The 16456-nt window shown below is 42.0% G+C and overlaps 2 protein-coding genes across 14 annotated transcripts in view; one reads left to right on the forward strand and one right to left on the reverse strand.

The window, feature by feature from the left end:
* marchf5 (membrane-associated ring finger (C3HC4) 5) overlaps window positions 1-4207 on the reverse strand; it is a 31871-nt gene extending 27664 nt beyond the window's left edge. The window contains exon 1 of one of the 2 annotated variants that reach the window (XM_033612985.2): window positions 3765-4207. In XM_033612985.2, coding sequence (XP_033468876.2) covers window positions 3765-3808 — 44 coding nt within the window. In that variant the 5' untranslated portion in view covers window positions 3809-4207. The remainder of the gene's footprint in view (window positions 1-3764) is intronic. The other variant, XM_033612986.2, reaches the window with a different exon arrangement.
* A 629-nt stretch (window positions 4208-4836) lies between these two features.
* The window catches only part of cpeb3 (cytoplasmic polyadenylation element binding protein 3), a 53834-nt gene continuing 42214 nt past the window's right edge, over window positions 4837-16456 (forward strand). For 3 of the 12 annotated variants that reach the window (XM_078176277.1, XM_078176282.1, XM_078176283.1), the window contains exons 1-2: window positions 4837-4974; window positions 6677-7599. In XM_078176277.1, coding sequence (XP_078032403.1) covers window positions 6688-7599 — 912 coding nt within the window. In that variant the 5' untranslated portion in view covers window positions 4837-4974; window positions 6677-6687. Of the gene's footprint in view, window positions 4975-5008; window positions 5273-6354; window positions 6429-6483; window positions 7600-16456 lie in introns of those variants that run through there. The other 9 variants (XM_033612504.2, XM_033612509.2, XM_033612511.2 and 6 more) reach the window with 6 other exon arrangements.

A 16456-nucleotide genomic window follows, 5' to 3' on the forward strand; every position in this document is an offset into this window, starting at 1 on the left:
AACACTGTCAGGGTTATTGCGTCTGCCACACACCCACAGCAGCACACAGCTAAAGAACATTTCACAAAGCTCACATGCCCTTCCTTTCTTTCAGCTACTGTACCATGTGCTTGGGAAATGGTTTCAAAGTCCAAAGTTCAATATTGACAGAAAGTGCTGCATCAAATGCCTACAAATGCCTTTTAGTACGCACTGCACAAGCTATCAAATGCCAGTGCCTATTTTGAGGGAAACGGCACACCGATGAGCTCGGACCTAATGTTGCAGCATCTGCTCAAAACCACTCTCACAAAAGATGGAACATTCTGGTCACATGTAGCATGATAATGCTTGGATATAAGCCACTGTGGCTTTGTGTGAATTTAAAAAGTGAACCCTAACATATCCATGAATCCTTGTTTGATTACAGAATAAAGGTAGGCAAACATTTGCCTGGTCAGTTGTGAAAAATGTGTGAGATTTATCTCTGTTCAAGTTCAAAACAAAACTGCTCACTTGGTGGACGACACTTAGATCTTATCGCGTCTGATCTTATTCTGGAGTGCTTGTGTGGTTCCAAGTCCAAGTTTGCACTTCAATTTTGTGTTTTGCCAGGCACATGAAAATAGTGATATTACTATGTCAAAGTACTAAATTTATTATGCATAACCTGCCAATTCAATTACAATAATTCTTATACTAAATTCATTACACAGGCATCAATTACCCATCCCTGCAATTTTAAAGTGAGGTTTTAAATTACCCATAATTTCCTTAACAACGCACATGCCAATAAAATAGAAGCAAGATGAAAACACTTTGGATTAAATTACTTTCCCTTTACAATGCCACTTTATAAAACAAATGTTGTAATATGGCAAATACACTGATTACAAAAACACAACTTCATTAATTTAAACAACTATTCCCATCCTGGCAGAACTCTACTGATCTAGCAGATTCATTTATCTAGTTTTACTACTGCATTATGATCAATCAGCTCTGCACACAATTGGAAATAAAAGGCCCAAAAGCTTGCAAGTAGAAAAACTTTGCCAGTATAATATCAATGCTTTTTAAATGGTCTTCGTGATTGAAAAAGCAACACCCTCTTTCACAAACATTATTCAATTGTTTGTCCACATAAAGATAAAATTCTTAACTTCAATTGAGGTTGATAAAACTTTTCAATTTTGAGTTTTGAATTTCAGTGGTGTGGTAACCCTTTTGTTTATATTTGATCACAGACTGAGCTTTTAAAATGCATTCAAAAATGTGCCTCACACACAATTATGTTTTCACAAACACGTCCAATGATCCTCAGCTTGACTTTGGCAGGTAAGAACTTTTTGTTCCCACTGTATCATGAGAATTGCTTATTTTGTGTTTCAAAATAACAGTTCACACAATAAGTATAATTGCTGACATGTCTGATTAGGTCAAGTGTCCAAAAATGCTAACTGCTCACTCGATTAGCTTTGGTTGATTACACCCAACAATTAAAATGCACGCCTCTTACTAGGATGTGCTGTATCAATTCAGATCAGTATAACTAAACTTAATGCGGCCTTTAAACTGGTAAACTGTATCCTGCAAAACAAAAGTAGCTTTCATCTTCTCTACATCTAAGGGGCTAGAACAGAGAGAGGCTGGCCACATCTGAGTTATCATGCTTCTTATTTAAGTCAGTTTCACCACTGCATGAAACCGACCACCTTTTTTTTAGCTGTACTGGCTAAAGCTACGAGACAAACAACCTTAAGACTGCACATCAACACAAGCTACCTTAGGCACAAGAAACAGAGCCAGCTATTGATATAAGCTGAACACAAACACCATGCACTAAAAATATCTAGCTGCAATCCTACAAGTACATCTGATCAGTGTGATGTGATAATGCATGACATTGCATACTTAAGCCCCTGAGGTGAGCTAACCTTTGTCTTTACTGCTTCCAGTACTACATTGTGCATATCCATGGAAGATTTTATACCTGGTTTGATGCAGAAATTTTTAGACTTTTGTATTCTACCAGCAAGAGTCTTAAATTGCTCTTTGCCACTGTGAAATGTGTGTGCGTCACTAACAAAAACCTGCATCACAAACCAACACTTGGAAATGTTCAGAGCAGGAACTGATGCTCTAGCCAGCACAACCCAGGATGCATACACAGGTGGAATAATAATGTGCTGAATGTGATTTTAACTTGTTGCCTAGGGAGGTTAACTGTTAGCTATCACAAATAATAAAAAGGGGCAGCCTTTAAGACATGAATTTGAGGCTGCAGTGTCTGGATTTTATGTCTAATGTGACCGACAAAGTGACGCTTTGGCAGGGTTCAGGACGTCGCACTGCTCCAGGAGACCTGCAGAGTCGCTGACTGTGTGCCTTGACATCCCTGATGAAAGGGTAAGATTGTATGTATTTATAGCTCAAATAAATGCCCCACCTCTCACAATGGATCTCCCCTCCATGTGACCATGAAACTGTTCAACCTGGGGGTGCTGCATTCTGCCTAGCAAGGCTTCAGTCTATCCAGAGCGCTGTCAGACATTTCAATGTCAGAAGACATGTCTGAACTTCTTGAGTCAGCTGTAAAACTTGCCACTGCAACACTTTCCAAGGGCTTCAAAAGGAATTCACTAACTTGTGTGTACAGGCAGCTACGACAGTTTGACAGTGTGACATAAAGCTGAACGTTTTCAATTATTTCTAAATCATATGAAAAGGGTCAGTCATTATGCATTATTTGCCCCATAATGTTAGCATTGATTTGTTACTATTTAGACAGAGCTACTCTTGCTTCTTGATCCTTGTGCAGCTTCAAAAAATGTATTCCCATGATGCCTAATGCTTTTTTAATCAGGTTTTAGGTGAGTTTCACTGATTTTGAGGTAAGTTTCACTGAGTTGACCCCTTAAAACACTCACATTGCAGTTTGCATTTTCTATATTCCTAACTAGTGACTCATAACACCTGCTCATACTTCCTCTCTCATACAACTTTCCCTGAAGTCAGCATCACCACTCAGCCTTAATTCTCAGTGTATGCTCAAAATGATTTTCTCTCAAATCTTGCATGTGCAACACAAACTTTGTTTACGCACACAATTCAAAGTCTTATCACTGAACAGTTCCTAATGTTCCTAATGTTACTGTATGTACCAGTGCATGTTTACATAGTATGTCTGCAGGGGGATTTGAGTAAACTTGCCATGGAAATAGGACTTAATCAGAGTCTTATGTAACAAAAGATAAGCAGACACTTTACTCATTCAGTGCCATAACGATTGTTAACTATAAACGTGACATTTTAGGAAATATTACTGGACACAGCCTTTCCTCCCTCAACTTCAGGTCAATAGTTAACAGGCCAAATGTTTTGAGAAACGTGGCAGGTGACACTTTGACCTTTAGTTCATTCACAGGAAACAAGGTTATCGCTGAATAATATATATAAATTGTTAAGGTGAATAAGGTCAAAATGATATGCAGATATTAGGATCACTTTATACAGTAAAGGTTATCAATCATATGACACAAGAACGTAGCCTAGAGGAGAGGACGTCCTGTATCAACACTGCAGAACTAACGTTACACTGTTAGCAGACGTTAAAGATATTCAACAGTTTAAAGTCAGTAGTCGGTATAAAACGACAATTACATATACTTTCAACACGTGTCTGAACATTTTGACAAAAACGAAGTTAACTTTCCCCGTTTCTGCCAAAAGTAGAGGCTTTACGTAAAGCTACGTAGCTTCCATTATCATGTTAGCCTACTCACCTGTCCAAATTCTGCTGCATGACCACTGCACCCTGTTCCGCCATTTTTGAAGAAAACAAGGGAAAAAATACTCAATGGTGTCTTGTTAGTAGAGCAGACAAACTGTGTTACAGTTAAAACATTAAAATGGCACGCCTGGTAATTTGCTGCAGCTGAGGCTGGCGTTACAGCACTTGCTAGCTAGCTGAAAAACTAACGCTAACTAGCTACATAGGCCTTTGTGTTGATACTGCGCGTCAGCTGCAAACGAGCCAATTATCTAACATAAAACTACTCCTTCGCCGTCATGGCAATGTAGACAGCATCTATCTGCGACCGCTGCAATATTTCAGGTAAAAATCCTCTTTGCATCGGCTACGGCCTCGTTTGTCACTAATATTATCGCATTGGCGTAACCGCTTGACTCCATTAACTGCCGTCTCTGAGGTAACAGCAGTGCTGTGCGCGTTTGCGTCATCAAAACAAGGACGGCGCCGCAAAGGGCAACATGACACTGGCATGGGAAATGTAGTTCCATAACGCTTCCCTCCCTCTTATGAACAAAAATATCAAATTAATGGTCTGAATCCACCACCGGCAGGTGTGCCAAGGAGAGACCACGGCTTCTTGAAGACACAAGCATCATGAAGATGCATATATGGCTGCAGAACACTTCTAACAGCGGTAAGATGTTTAATTAGGGTACATTAGCTGGACAAAATAGCCTACACCTTCTCTGCTGGTCTTTACCTGGTTATTAAAGTTTTATTGTGTCAGATCGGGTTTTTGGAAAAGTGGGCTACTGCTCAATGTCTAACGTGCAAACAGTTCGCGTGCATGTAAAGCAGATAGGGAGCAGGAGAGAGGGGGAGTTTGTTACTGTCAATCACAACTACTATTAGCCTATTATTATTTGTTATGGCAGCTTTAACGAGTTGCCTCATCTTGTAACCTCACCTTTAGGTCGGCTTTGAAGCTCATGTTCTTTTAATTTTGTTTTGTAACCACAGCAAGAGGGAACCTAGGCTCCATTTGTTGACCAGCCACTGCATAGCAAGAAACTACAACTCCCTACAGCCCCCTCGGCATCATCCATGCGCCGCAGTCAATCAGCTGTTGAGGCAACTGCTGACTATCTCGGCACAAGGGTAGCTCGTTTGTCATATCTAAACCCAGACGAGGCAAACAGAAATATCTTTATTTACAGAATCCCAAAAGGTGAACGATAAAGGTAATTCAAACTTCACGTGAGGCCGAGAAGCGACCACGCTGTGTGTGCATGCTGTTTTGTCGTTTGTGTAGTGAGGGGACACATATGGATTAAAGGGGGGATTTCAAGGCAAGACAGCTTCATGAAATGTATCGGATGGCTCGATCGGCGCGACAAATAGGCATTTGAGTGGTGAGGTTTTGGCAGTGTGTGTGGTGAAGGGGCCGGGGAGGTGAGCCACTGTATGCTGCTGATTCTGCTGCTTTGATGACCTTGGAAGCGCAGCTCTTGGAGGAGAAAACACGGATTATCTGGTGGGGTGTGTACAATGCAGGCTATTGCGATTACCTTTGAAAGTCCAACTTGTATGACTGCTGAAATGATCCGACATGTCATCTGGAGTGTTATTTTCAAAGTCTACAGACTATTGCAGTCGTGTTATTGAAAGGCCTCAGTGTGGGCTGCATGTTAGCTCTCTTCTGCAGCCAGTTCAGACAGTGAGAGGGGAGTCTTATCAGTGTTATTGTGGGTGATCTGACACTGTGTCACAGCCTTTGGTTATGCCTTGCATGTGCTCCAGCTGACAGAATAGGCTGTGCTTATAGTTCAGTGTAGCCTTGCAATGATCGAGCATATTGTGGTCTATTTACATCTTAGATTGTGCTCGGTGTTGAATGTAATAATGTGGCAGCTGTGTGGTTTTCTGAATGTAAGATTGCCGTCATGATAAAATAGTCGACGGTGTACTTTTTATTGGTCTTTTGCAAGGCGTTGTCTCTGTAATGCAAAGTAAGGCATAAATGTGCATGAAAGGTGTATAGTGTAGTGTTTAACTTTACATAGAGGACACCGAGGAGAGCTGTCAGTGATGTTCTAGCTTTGGCTTTAAGTTATTAAAATGCAAGTTACATGGGTACATGTTGTATTATGTCAATGCCAACCCGGGGCTGTGTCAATGCGGACCTCGGGCAGAGTCCCTCTTTGCGCCATAATAAAACCCCTTACTATAAATCATGTCATTCCTGTAGGACTTTTGTAATGTATACTCATCTGGTCAGTTATCCTATTTATTGCATTATCTCTGTCTTATGCATAGTGCTAAAATATTACAAGACTGACACATTTTTATTGTAGGGAAAAGGTTTAGCCGGTACATGGGAGATCTTTGCGGTGTAATAAAGCGGCTCAGGTGCGTCACTTTCCACTGCATAAAAAGGGCGAAGTGTGCCTTTTGGTGGGAGTCATTTTTAAAAACATCTGCCTTGTGTCGAAGATCCTGGGTCCAAGGTAGACCTGTCTTTTAGCCCTGTTGAAGGACAGCTGTATTTACTGACGTATGTAAATGAATGTAGGGGAGGTCCTTGGGCAAAAAACACACACTGAATCAGTTTCACATTGCAGCTCCGGAGTTCCTGCGTGGAAGGAAAAACGAGACGTGGCGAAATCTGGTGAATATCTGCAGCCGCATGCTCCGGGTATAATTTGTGGGATTTATGAATCATTCTGGTATAGTCTTGGGAAGTGTGTTTTCCTCTTCTTCTTTTTGGCTAAATGGGTGATCACGCATTCGCTTTGCAGTTGCCTGGTCCCTCTAACATCATATCCTTGTCGGAGTTGTCCCAGTTCATCAGATACTACAGCAGCAGCCCGGCGAGCCCGGTGTATGATCACCTAAATTACAACAATAATAATAACTGCTCGTCTCTGTTTCCCCCCGTTGCAGCTCAGCAAACCATGCAGGATGATTTACTGATGGACAAAAACAAAGCCCAGCCTCACCATCAGCAAGATCCGACGCAAGTAGACCCTCCTCCCTCCACCCCGACCCCGTCATCGGAGCCCACTTCTTCTTCATCGGAGTCGGAGAGCCCGTCGACCGGGAGCAACCAAGCGACTTCAGCGCTGAGCAGCAGCAGCAAGGACAAAGTGCCGATGGAGTCGCCGATCCTGCCCGGGTTGAGCTTCCACCACCAGCCGCAGGAGACCGGCGGCCCCCTTTCCTCCCCGTCCTCCTCTTTTGGGAGCACTTGGTCCACGGGAACCACAAACGCCGTGGACGACAGCTTTTTCCAGGGAATACCCTCGGTGAACGGGACGATGCTTTTCCAGAACTTCCCCCATCATGTCAACCCGGTCTTCGGGGGTAATTTCTCCCCGCAGATCGGTCTGGCTCCACAGTCCCAGCAGCATCAACAGCAAGCCCAGCAGCAGCAGCAGCAGCAGCAGCAGCAGCAGCCCCAGCAGAGGAGATCCCCTGTCAGCCCCAGTCAGGGTCCCTTCCCCCAGAGAAACGCTTATCAGACCATCATGAATAACAGCAAAGGGTCGTCGACGTCCTCTTCTGCCTCGTCGTCCGCTTGGAATAATCACCAAAACGCCGCATGGAGCACAGCCTCCAACCCCTGGAGCGGGCTGCAGGCAGGCAGGGACCCGCGCAGAGCGGTAGGCGTCGGGGTAGGGGTCGGGGTGGGAGTCAGCGTCGGGGTGCCGTCACCCCTGAACCCCATCTCCCCCATGAAAAAGCCCTATACCAGCAATGTTATAGCACCCCCCAAGTTCCCAAGACCAGGTCCCCTCACTCCCAAGCCCTGGATGGAGGACAGCGCCTTCAGGACTGACAACAGCAACAACATACTGCCTTTCCAGGTAAATACACTCCAGTAAGAGCAGGCCTGGGCCTAGCTCTGTTGCTCGTCTGTATTTTAAAAGGTTGAACCCTTTGACATGTTGTCAGTTGTACCCTGGTGGTCTGCATCTCAAAAATATAAACCTGTAGGATGCTTGTTATCAGTGTATTCTAGGCCTATTAAAAATACTCAAGGGAATGCATCAGTGCATGCGATATAACAGGCCTACAGCAAGTAGGCTAGCTTTGGATAAGGTCACCCTGAATTCATCAGTAGCAGGGATTCATTATTGCTCCATATATTATAGTGATTGATGTGCTATTTATTGTAGTCAATTGGAAATAATACCAATTAAGAAATCACTTTACCGCATGAATCATCAACATTTTTTTCAGCCTTTGTCATACAGTGTTTCCTTCAGTGATCATAGGTTACCATTAGTACGCAGCCCCACAGGCATTCATTTTCAACTGATTCAGACCATTCAGCAATAAAGACCTTCATTTTAAATGTGCTATGCATCGAAGCTGTGACTCATGTGGCTTGGCTGAATTGACAAATGACCATCAGGTTTCGCCGGTAGCAGTCAGAATTTTCCCTTGGCTTGTATGCTGTCAAATTGTGTGGCGGAGGTCAAAGAAATTGAATGACACAGCGAGTCCTTGAAGTATTACTCATCGATCACAGCTATTTTTACGCCTTCAAAGACAAACACACTGAAGTCAGTCCCTGGAAATAGTCGCCGCGTACGGATCATTGCACTAAATAAATTCCCTCTGCCAGCTCACTCCGTGGGGTTTAAAGAACACATGACGCGTTTAGGTGCTGCTCGTAACTTTCTGTATTCAAACTGACAGGACGTGTATAGCCTACGCACACTATACTCAACTGACTCTTATGGTTAGGAATAATTTCTTGTTTTCAGTATTGTATTTTATAAAGTACAATAAAGCTGCACAGTGAACAGGAGACATAATGTAGCAGATTATTAATTTATACCTTTTATTAAGTGACAGATTTTGGGTGAATGTGTGAATGCATGGCAAATACAGTGAGACCGAGCGGTACACTTATGCTTATTATGAACCAAGAATAAAAACACCAACATGGAGGACTAGTAATAGTAATACTATTACTGCTGCTACTACAAACCTACTGGTACTAATTCTGCTCCTACTAGGCTGCTACTAGTACTTCTAGGTCTACAACTACTACTACTAGGCTACTGCTACTAATAATGATAAGACGAAGAAGAATAACGACTATAATAATAAAAAAAATAATGATTATAATGACAATAAAAATGATAGATTAATAATATGTCAGTCTAACCGTGAGGTATAATATGGTTCTTTTTCTCTCCCCTCTTTACGTTGTAGCAAATGCTTTATTTTTCTGTCGCTATTTTCAACATTGTTGGTAGTTCGTATGCGGTTTCCCCGTAATTCCAAGATTGTGGACAGTACCTGAACGCAACATCCATACTCGCATTTGATTGGCTTGTGATCGCAGAGTGGGCGGGCTAAATCTGAGGTCCAACCCGGAAAATAGAAGACGCAAATTACAATAAGAAGAAACCAATATCAAGTTTTATTGTGAGTTTTAACAAAATATTTTACACACCGTAAAACAAGTACTAATAATGATATTTGTTATAGTTCCTGCTGTGAGAAACCTGCACAACTTTGACAGCTAACTTTATTCATGGTCGAAACATGACAGTAGGTAATGAATCAACGTTAGCTTAATGTTATACGTTGTTTTCATGTTAAAAGGTGACAGTTAACAGGTAAAGTAGAATTACAGCTGCATTATTCTAGTTTGGAAAAGGGTTAATTAATGAATTCCTCTCTCAGTAGACCAAATACAACAATATACTGTTGGCTGTAGGTTCATATCACAACATATGACCAGCATTAGCTACAGTACACACATGTTGACATAGGAAACGACAAGGAGGTTCTGTATATTCTTTGAAACTTCCCTCTGCATATTTGGTTTTATCACCAAACGCCCCACACTGATAAGTGAGAGCATGATGCACGGTGCTGCTTCCTGTCTTTTGGTCCATACATAACATTCCCCAGGGCTCATTTATGTGTACTAGCACTACAGGAGACACCTGAGAGTCAGTTTCATTCTGTTTTGAATATGTTTCAGTCTGCCATCCTGCCTTGACTGACATGTCTGTTTCCAGAGTAACATGAACAGTCCCAATACTGTATGACTTTTTCACATGGCTAGCCATGTGTTTTCCCTATGTTTAGTTACGCTGCCCGACAAACAAGCCAACATGAAAAATAAGCCAGCAGAATACTCCCCCCTTAAGTCAGCGGCGTACTTGAAAAAGGAGCACTTGTTCACTCGATCAAAGCAAAGACTCAGGAGAACGGAGCACCAGCCAAAATGTTAACCTGTTACTGCAGAGAGGACTACGTGTGCAGACGAAACTCAGCCTGGCACAGGGTGAAATTCCAACCGGCGTGAAACGTATAGCCTTTTGAGGAGATAATGATTGTGTGTGTCAGTCAGGCCTCCCTAGGCTTTATTACACAGTTTCCTCTGCTGAGTGCCTCTATCTCTTTTCTCTTGACTTGGCCAGCTCACAGCTCCAGTTATCACCAGGAGTCAAGGTCAAGGGCCCACATGTCATGCTGTGTAGAGTTGTCTGTTTACTGAAGTGAAAATCAGGCAAATAGTAGAGAAGAAGTACAGTCATCTACTTTTGTGTGGCCCAGTGTTGCCAGGCGAAGAAGTAGGGTTAAAGTGACTGTGCTTTACTAATACAGTGGCGATCCTAGACTCTGGTGGAGCCTTGGGCAAAGAAGCCTATTAAGCCACCCAACATCCCCTGGTGTCATTTCACCTCCTCTTCTTGTTTGTTTGTTTCTGGTGACCAGAAAGTTATATTCATTTTATTGTGCTGACAGTTACACCTATCTTAAATATGACAGTTATAATCTTTTTTCTACCAAATTATGCGTGTGTATGCTGGTTTTTAAAATGTGGGAATATCCGTTAAAATAGGCGATAGACTGCTTTCCCATTGTCAGTAGACCAGAGCAGTCTAGACAAGTATGTTTTTCTGTTTTATTTTTAGGGTCCAGGCAGCTAAGCTGCTAAGCTGCCTGGACACTATTGTAATCCTAGGTATTCTTCTTCTTCTTTCTTCTTTCTTCTTCCGAGGAAATCATACGTCCCATGGGTGAAAACTCACCAAACTTTGCACAAAGGTCCAGTCTCATGCCAGATATCCTCAGCTGTAAACTCAAGCCAATAGTCCTGATGGTGGCGCTACAGCAAGCGTCTAAAGTTCAAAACTTTGAAAATTCATAACAAATCAACCATACGTGCTACATCTTTGCAACTTTCATCAAACTGTAGCCCCAATACTGAAGAAACTTTTGTACATTTAAACCTATTAAAAATTATGAAGTTCATCACTCTGTTTTTTTTTTTCAAAAACTGTAAAACTTCTTAAACCTATCTCCTCCCGCAATTTTTGCTCAATTGACACCAAACTTGCTACAGAGCATCTTCAGACTGTCCTACAAAAACTATGTTTCTCAGATTTTTGATTTATCAAAAACTGAGCCTACAGTGCATCAAAATGTTTGACTGTAAACGGTACTGTAAACATATACATGCAAATTCTTGCTAAATAAATCTTCAATGTTCATGAAAAAATGACAAAATTCTAGCGTCATGGTAGATGATGTGTGGCAAATTTCAGAATTTTATCTCACAAACTGAATTTTTGACAGCATTTTGAATTTTGCTCTAATGTGAACAATTGGAGTCAATGTGAAAATGGCAATTTTAAACATCAGTTTTTCACTTATGGAGCAAATCAATCATTGTTACAAACAAATTACCAACATCTCCGGGCTGTCTAGATGCAATATGTGTATTTTCAGATTTTTGTCTTAATAACTGATTTTTTTTACAGTGGTTTCAAATCTGCCTTTCCATGCATGGATGGCTTACTCAATTTGTGAAGCCACTGTTGAGTTGCTACTTGCCAATTAGTTCAGAGCGGTAGATGACCGTCTTAGGTTCCAGAGGTTGCGGGTTTGAGCCTCAACTGGTGCAGAATCCACATTGTAATGTAAACATCTTCTTGTGCTCCAGCTTACTGCTTAAAATTCCCTGAGTGTGACTGATCACTGTGCAGCATCTTCAAGTCTTTTTTGTGCTAGAAAATCTGCCTTCTCATGCTTGAAAATAAAACAAACTTTGGACAAAGATCCAGTGTCAATACTTCAGTGTGAAACTATCTGAGGCTTCTCACTTTGCACATAGCTCAACTAGTTAAACATCAGTTTGTCACTTATGAAGCAAATCAATCATTGTTAAAATAAATTACCAACATCTCCATGCTGTCTGGATGTAATATGTGTATTTTTTAAGATTTTTGTTTAGATAACTGAATTTTTTACAGTGGTTTGACATCTGCTTTTCCATGCATGGACGGCTGCTAAACCTGCACGTCTGGCTTAGTCAGTTTGTGAAGCTACACATGAATTGTCACTGACTAATTAGCTCAGTGAGATAGAAATTGATTCTTAGTCTCAGAGGTTGTGAGTTCAAGCCTCAGCTGATGCAAAAGGCAGATTGTGTTGCTAAATTCCTAAATGTCTTCCAATTCTTCTGCTTGTTGCTCAGAATTGCCTAAAAATGTCCGGACCTGACCCATCGCTGCGCAGCAGCTATAATTTTATCTATTTTGGTGTGTCATGTTTGACGTCACCGACCGGCCAGAAAACAGGTTAGTTAACAGTAGGAAGCGGCAGGAAGGCCAGTGAGAATGTTATTGTGATTACTTTTTTGTAAGTCTCTTACTTATTCAGTCTCTCTCTCAGACTCAGTGTCAACTAAATTTTGAAAAATGCTCAAGCGCTGCTCCGATGGAGACAGATAGTATTTTGTGGTGGCATGACATTGCATTGCACTAGCAAAGGCGCTAGAAATAGCACGTCCACCCAGGTGTCCTATTTCTCCCACTTCTGACTGAAGCCAATCAGAGCTGGAGCTGATAAATACCTGTGACTACCGCAGAGTCATTTGTCTCGGGAGTGAATTTTCTAATAAAATACAAAATACGTTAGTGGGTGTTGGTGTTATTTTTTTGGGGGGGGGGTTTAAAGTGGGAAAGCGGCTTTACTGGTAGCTAGCTGACTGTCCTATCTAATGACATCCAGTGAGTATCCAAAATTTGCCAATATGCCTGGATACCCGAGGACCCTTTACCAAAACTGTTTTTGGGGTCCCAGACATTTGCTTGGTTTGCCGCTCCAAACAGAGCTAAAATGATGAATCAATTGACACAAGAATTAATCTGCAATTATTCTGATACTCTATAATTTGTTTGAGTCAAGCATAAGTTGAATCTGGGTTTTTAAGCAAAAATGTCAACTATTTGCTGGTACTGGCCTCTTTAATGGGAGTATTTTCCATTCTTTCTTTCCATGGGCTGTATTTTCCTTGACCAGTAAACACACCATTTATTTGTAAATTTTAATGCCCCTTTAAGATCAGATACATAGCCAATACCAATAGTTATATCAGTATTTGTCGTCAGTCTGCATATCTGTATGTATTTTCTGCGATTTGATTATAACCATTTGACAGAGAGGGCAATTTTTTAAGGGCTCATGGGATCCTCAGTGATGCAATCCTGCCTGTAGCTCACACTTAGCTGTTTAGCAATTACACCCATAATTGGAGAAGACTTATCACCAGGATGCAAGGTCAGGCTGCCACATGTTTACTGAAGTGAAACTCAGGCTAACTGCTGAGCCGAGAAGCAGGCAGGGTACACACACACACGCTAGTCCCACACTGTCATGTGGACAGCTGATAATAGGCGTAGCTGTTGTCATTCTGTACATCTCAGTATTCTTCAGATTCACCAGATGAAACGCAGGGCAAAGTGTTGAGTCCCGTGTGCTCTGACATGTGCTCGTGCTCTGACATGTGATCGTACTCGCCTGCTGCTGGCTGCCGCTTAAAGCAGAGGAATGTGCGGAATTCAACTTAACATGTCAGTGTGAGGCTTAAGACACAAAGTCACATGAGCTTCTTGGGAGACACCTTGATTTGAAATGATGTTAGTGGCGAGGATTGTGTGGTCCTCTGCGATCGTAATCACATCATATCAGATTGAGACGGCAGACTGGCAGGTTGAGCCTCACAGTCAAATGCTGTCTGATGGTGATGCAAAAGGGCAGGTGCTTGGCCTTTTCCTTTTTATTGACTGATTTGTGGCAGTGAAGGTGCACATTAATGTTTAACATAAAAATAATTAACTGCTGCTCACACTTTTTCATGAAGTTCATGAAGGACAAAAACAACAAACAATAGATAATAAATTCACCAGCTGCCTCTGAATCTGGCAGCCCTTCACCTTCCTGAGCAGACTTTACTCATTAAAAACAGGTACTCAGCCATATTTTCAATGCTTAGTCTGTTCCTTATCAAGATCTCCCTCATAAACACTCTCTTATATCTTGTTTATGTGCAGTGAGGAAAGATGAGCTGTAGTGAAGTCAAGATAGGTCAACCTGAACCTGCGCTCCACACTAATAGGATTCTTATGTGGTGTTTAAACACTAAAGTCTGTTTGGGACTTTTGGATCTCTTTAGGTCATTTGACTACACTGAGCCCTCCGACCTCCACCTCTCGTCACTGTGCTCATCCACATGTGTCGGAGAGGAGGGGAGGGGGAGAAAACTCAAAGCTCAGCGTTTTAAGTGTTTACCGTTTGTACCAAGTGGGCAGATTTTTATCTGCGTGGCGCTGTCGGGTCCAGAGTGGAGGGAATAACGCTTTTGAATGCTCAGCCGAATGGGCAACAATAGCTGTGGCTTGCAAACAATGTGGCCCCGGCTTGGGCAGCGGACACAGGACACAGCTGCCAAGGCTACAGCCTCCAGCTCCGGTTAGATGCGTTCTCAGGCTTTACCTTTGGCACACATGACATTCTCATGAATCCATTCACACACAGCGGGCGTCTTGAAACATTTCATCAGCAGTGAGAGGTTTAACCCTCAGGTGTTTGATGTAGGATTATTGATCGTCCAGTTCTGGACTCAGTTGGAGCAGTGTACCTCATACCATCAGGAAATTAGCTTGGGGAGCTTTTGCAAACCACCAGGTACAAATTTCAGATGAAACTTAGTGCGGCAGCATAAACAAAGATCCTATAACAGGTCTGAACCTTCAGCAGTGTCAAAACCAGCTGTCTGAGATGGGACTGAGTTCCTGTCAGATGGATTTGACAAATGGGGTCTAGGCAGCATCAAGATGCTTTCATAACATCTTTACATAATAATCAGTTTTTTAAATTAAATATTTCACAATTTTAAATTAAGATTTTGTCGTTTTTAGACAAATTTAAGCTCTTTAATGACTAATTATTTAGCTAGAATTCGATTGGCTTCTTTTTTTAAATAAACAAAGGATTTGGCAAAAGAAAAACATGTTTCTAGATATATTTTATGTATTGTATGGTTCTGAAAAAATATCATTTTGATGTACTTTAACCTAAGCTGCTTCCATATCACCGTGTGGCAACTGCCCCAGCAAGTGTTTTTACAGTCTACGGTCCAAGGCTGCGATGAGAGGCAGGTGCTTCTACATTGCCTAGGATAGCGAAGGCATAACCCACCCTATTCTCCCTCTGGCTGGCTAGTACTCGTCGCCTTTGTTGATTGGGTTGCTTAGGTTTTGGCAAGACCACAGGAGAAGTTTTCCTTGTAGGCGTTCTCCAAGAATCCCCTTTCTGACAGAATCTATTTATTGTAATCCAAACCATGACCTTTTTCTCCAACCTTAACCAAGAGATATTTTTCTGGTTGAAAGACCTTGAGGAAAATTTTGCTGAACTGCTAGGCAAGAGGGATGGGATGGTTAGAGTTAGGGTGAGAATGTCAGGGTCAGACAATCAGAGGCAGAGTAAGGCAGAGTAGGGCAGAAATGACCAAAGATTTCTTCACATCTGGACAATTTACCAGTCATCGGAAGTTTGGAGGAAATGTTATCCCAGGCCCAGTTTTTCTTCTTCTTAAAAGGTACTAGCGCAGTATTCTACAACTCTGGGTCTTCAGACACCAACATTATTAGCTCCTCCATCTTGCCTCCTTTCTGCCTGTGCTGTGCCTGCCCCCTTCGGCTTGTTGGGGCAAAGCCAGGTGGCTACCACCAGAAGTTCAACATGGGGAACTCTGCGCATTTACATGGGGGCAATGGCTTCATTCCTCTACCGCAGTATTCAAAATCACTTCCCCTCTGCCGCCTTCCCATCATGGGAATGACTGGAGGCGTCTGATTACCAAGTGGCAGAGTGGCGTCCCCTTCAGAAATTGTATTTGCACAGGTATTGAAAAGAAAAAGCAATAACCAAGCTCTATAAATGATCATAAGAAAGGGTAAAGTGTTCCTTTCAGGGTCCCAGAGCCGAAGATGTCGTGTAGATTGCTTGTTTTGTCCAACCAACAGTCCAAACCCCCAGAGATATTCACTTTGCCATCATAGAGGACTGTAAAGTTCAGCAAATATTCACATTTGAAAAGCTAAAACCAGAGAATATTAGGTAAATAAATGATTGATTATCAAAATGTTTATCACTTTTCTACTAATCGACTAATCTGACAATAGAGAAACAGATTGAGTTCTAGTCATATCCTCTTCAGTTGTTTGGTAGTTAAAACTGTCAAAATGATTGATACCACAGCCTGAACCTCTAGAGTGTTAACGAACAAAGTGAGGAGTACTTCATTAGTTATTAGAAAGCCCAGGGAGTAACTGTTACAGATTTGATTTGCCCTCTGATAAGAAATTCTGAACTAAATCCTGGCAGATGGAGCTCCTCAGG

The sequence above is a fragment of the Epinephelus lanceolatus genome, chromosome 17 (assembly GCF_041903045.1).
Source record: "Epinephelus lanceolatus isolate andai-2023 chromosome 17, ASM4190304v1, whole genome shotgun sequence".
Taxonomy (NCBI): Eukaryota; Metazoa; Chordata; class Actinopteri; order Perciformes; family Serranidae; genus Epinephelus; species Epinephelus lanceolatus.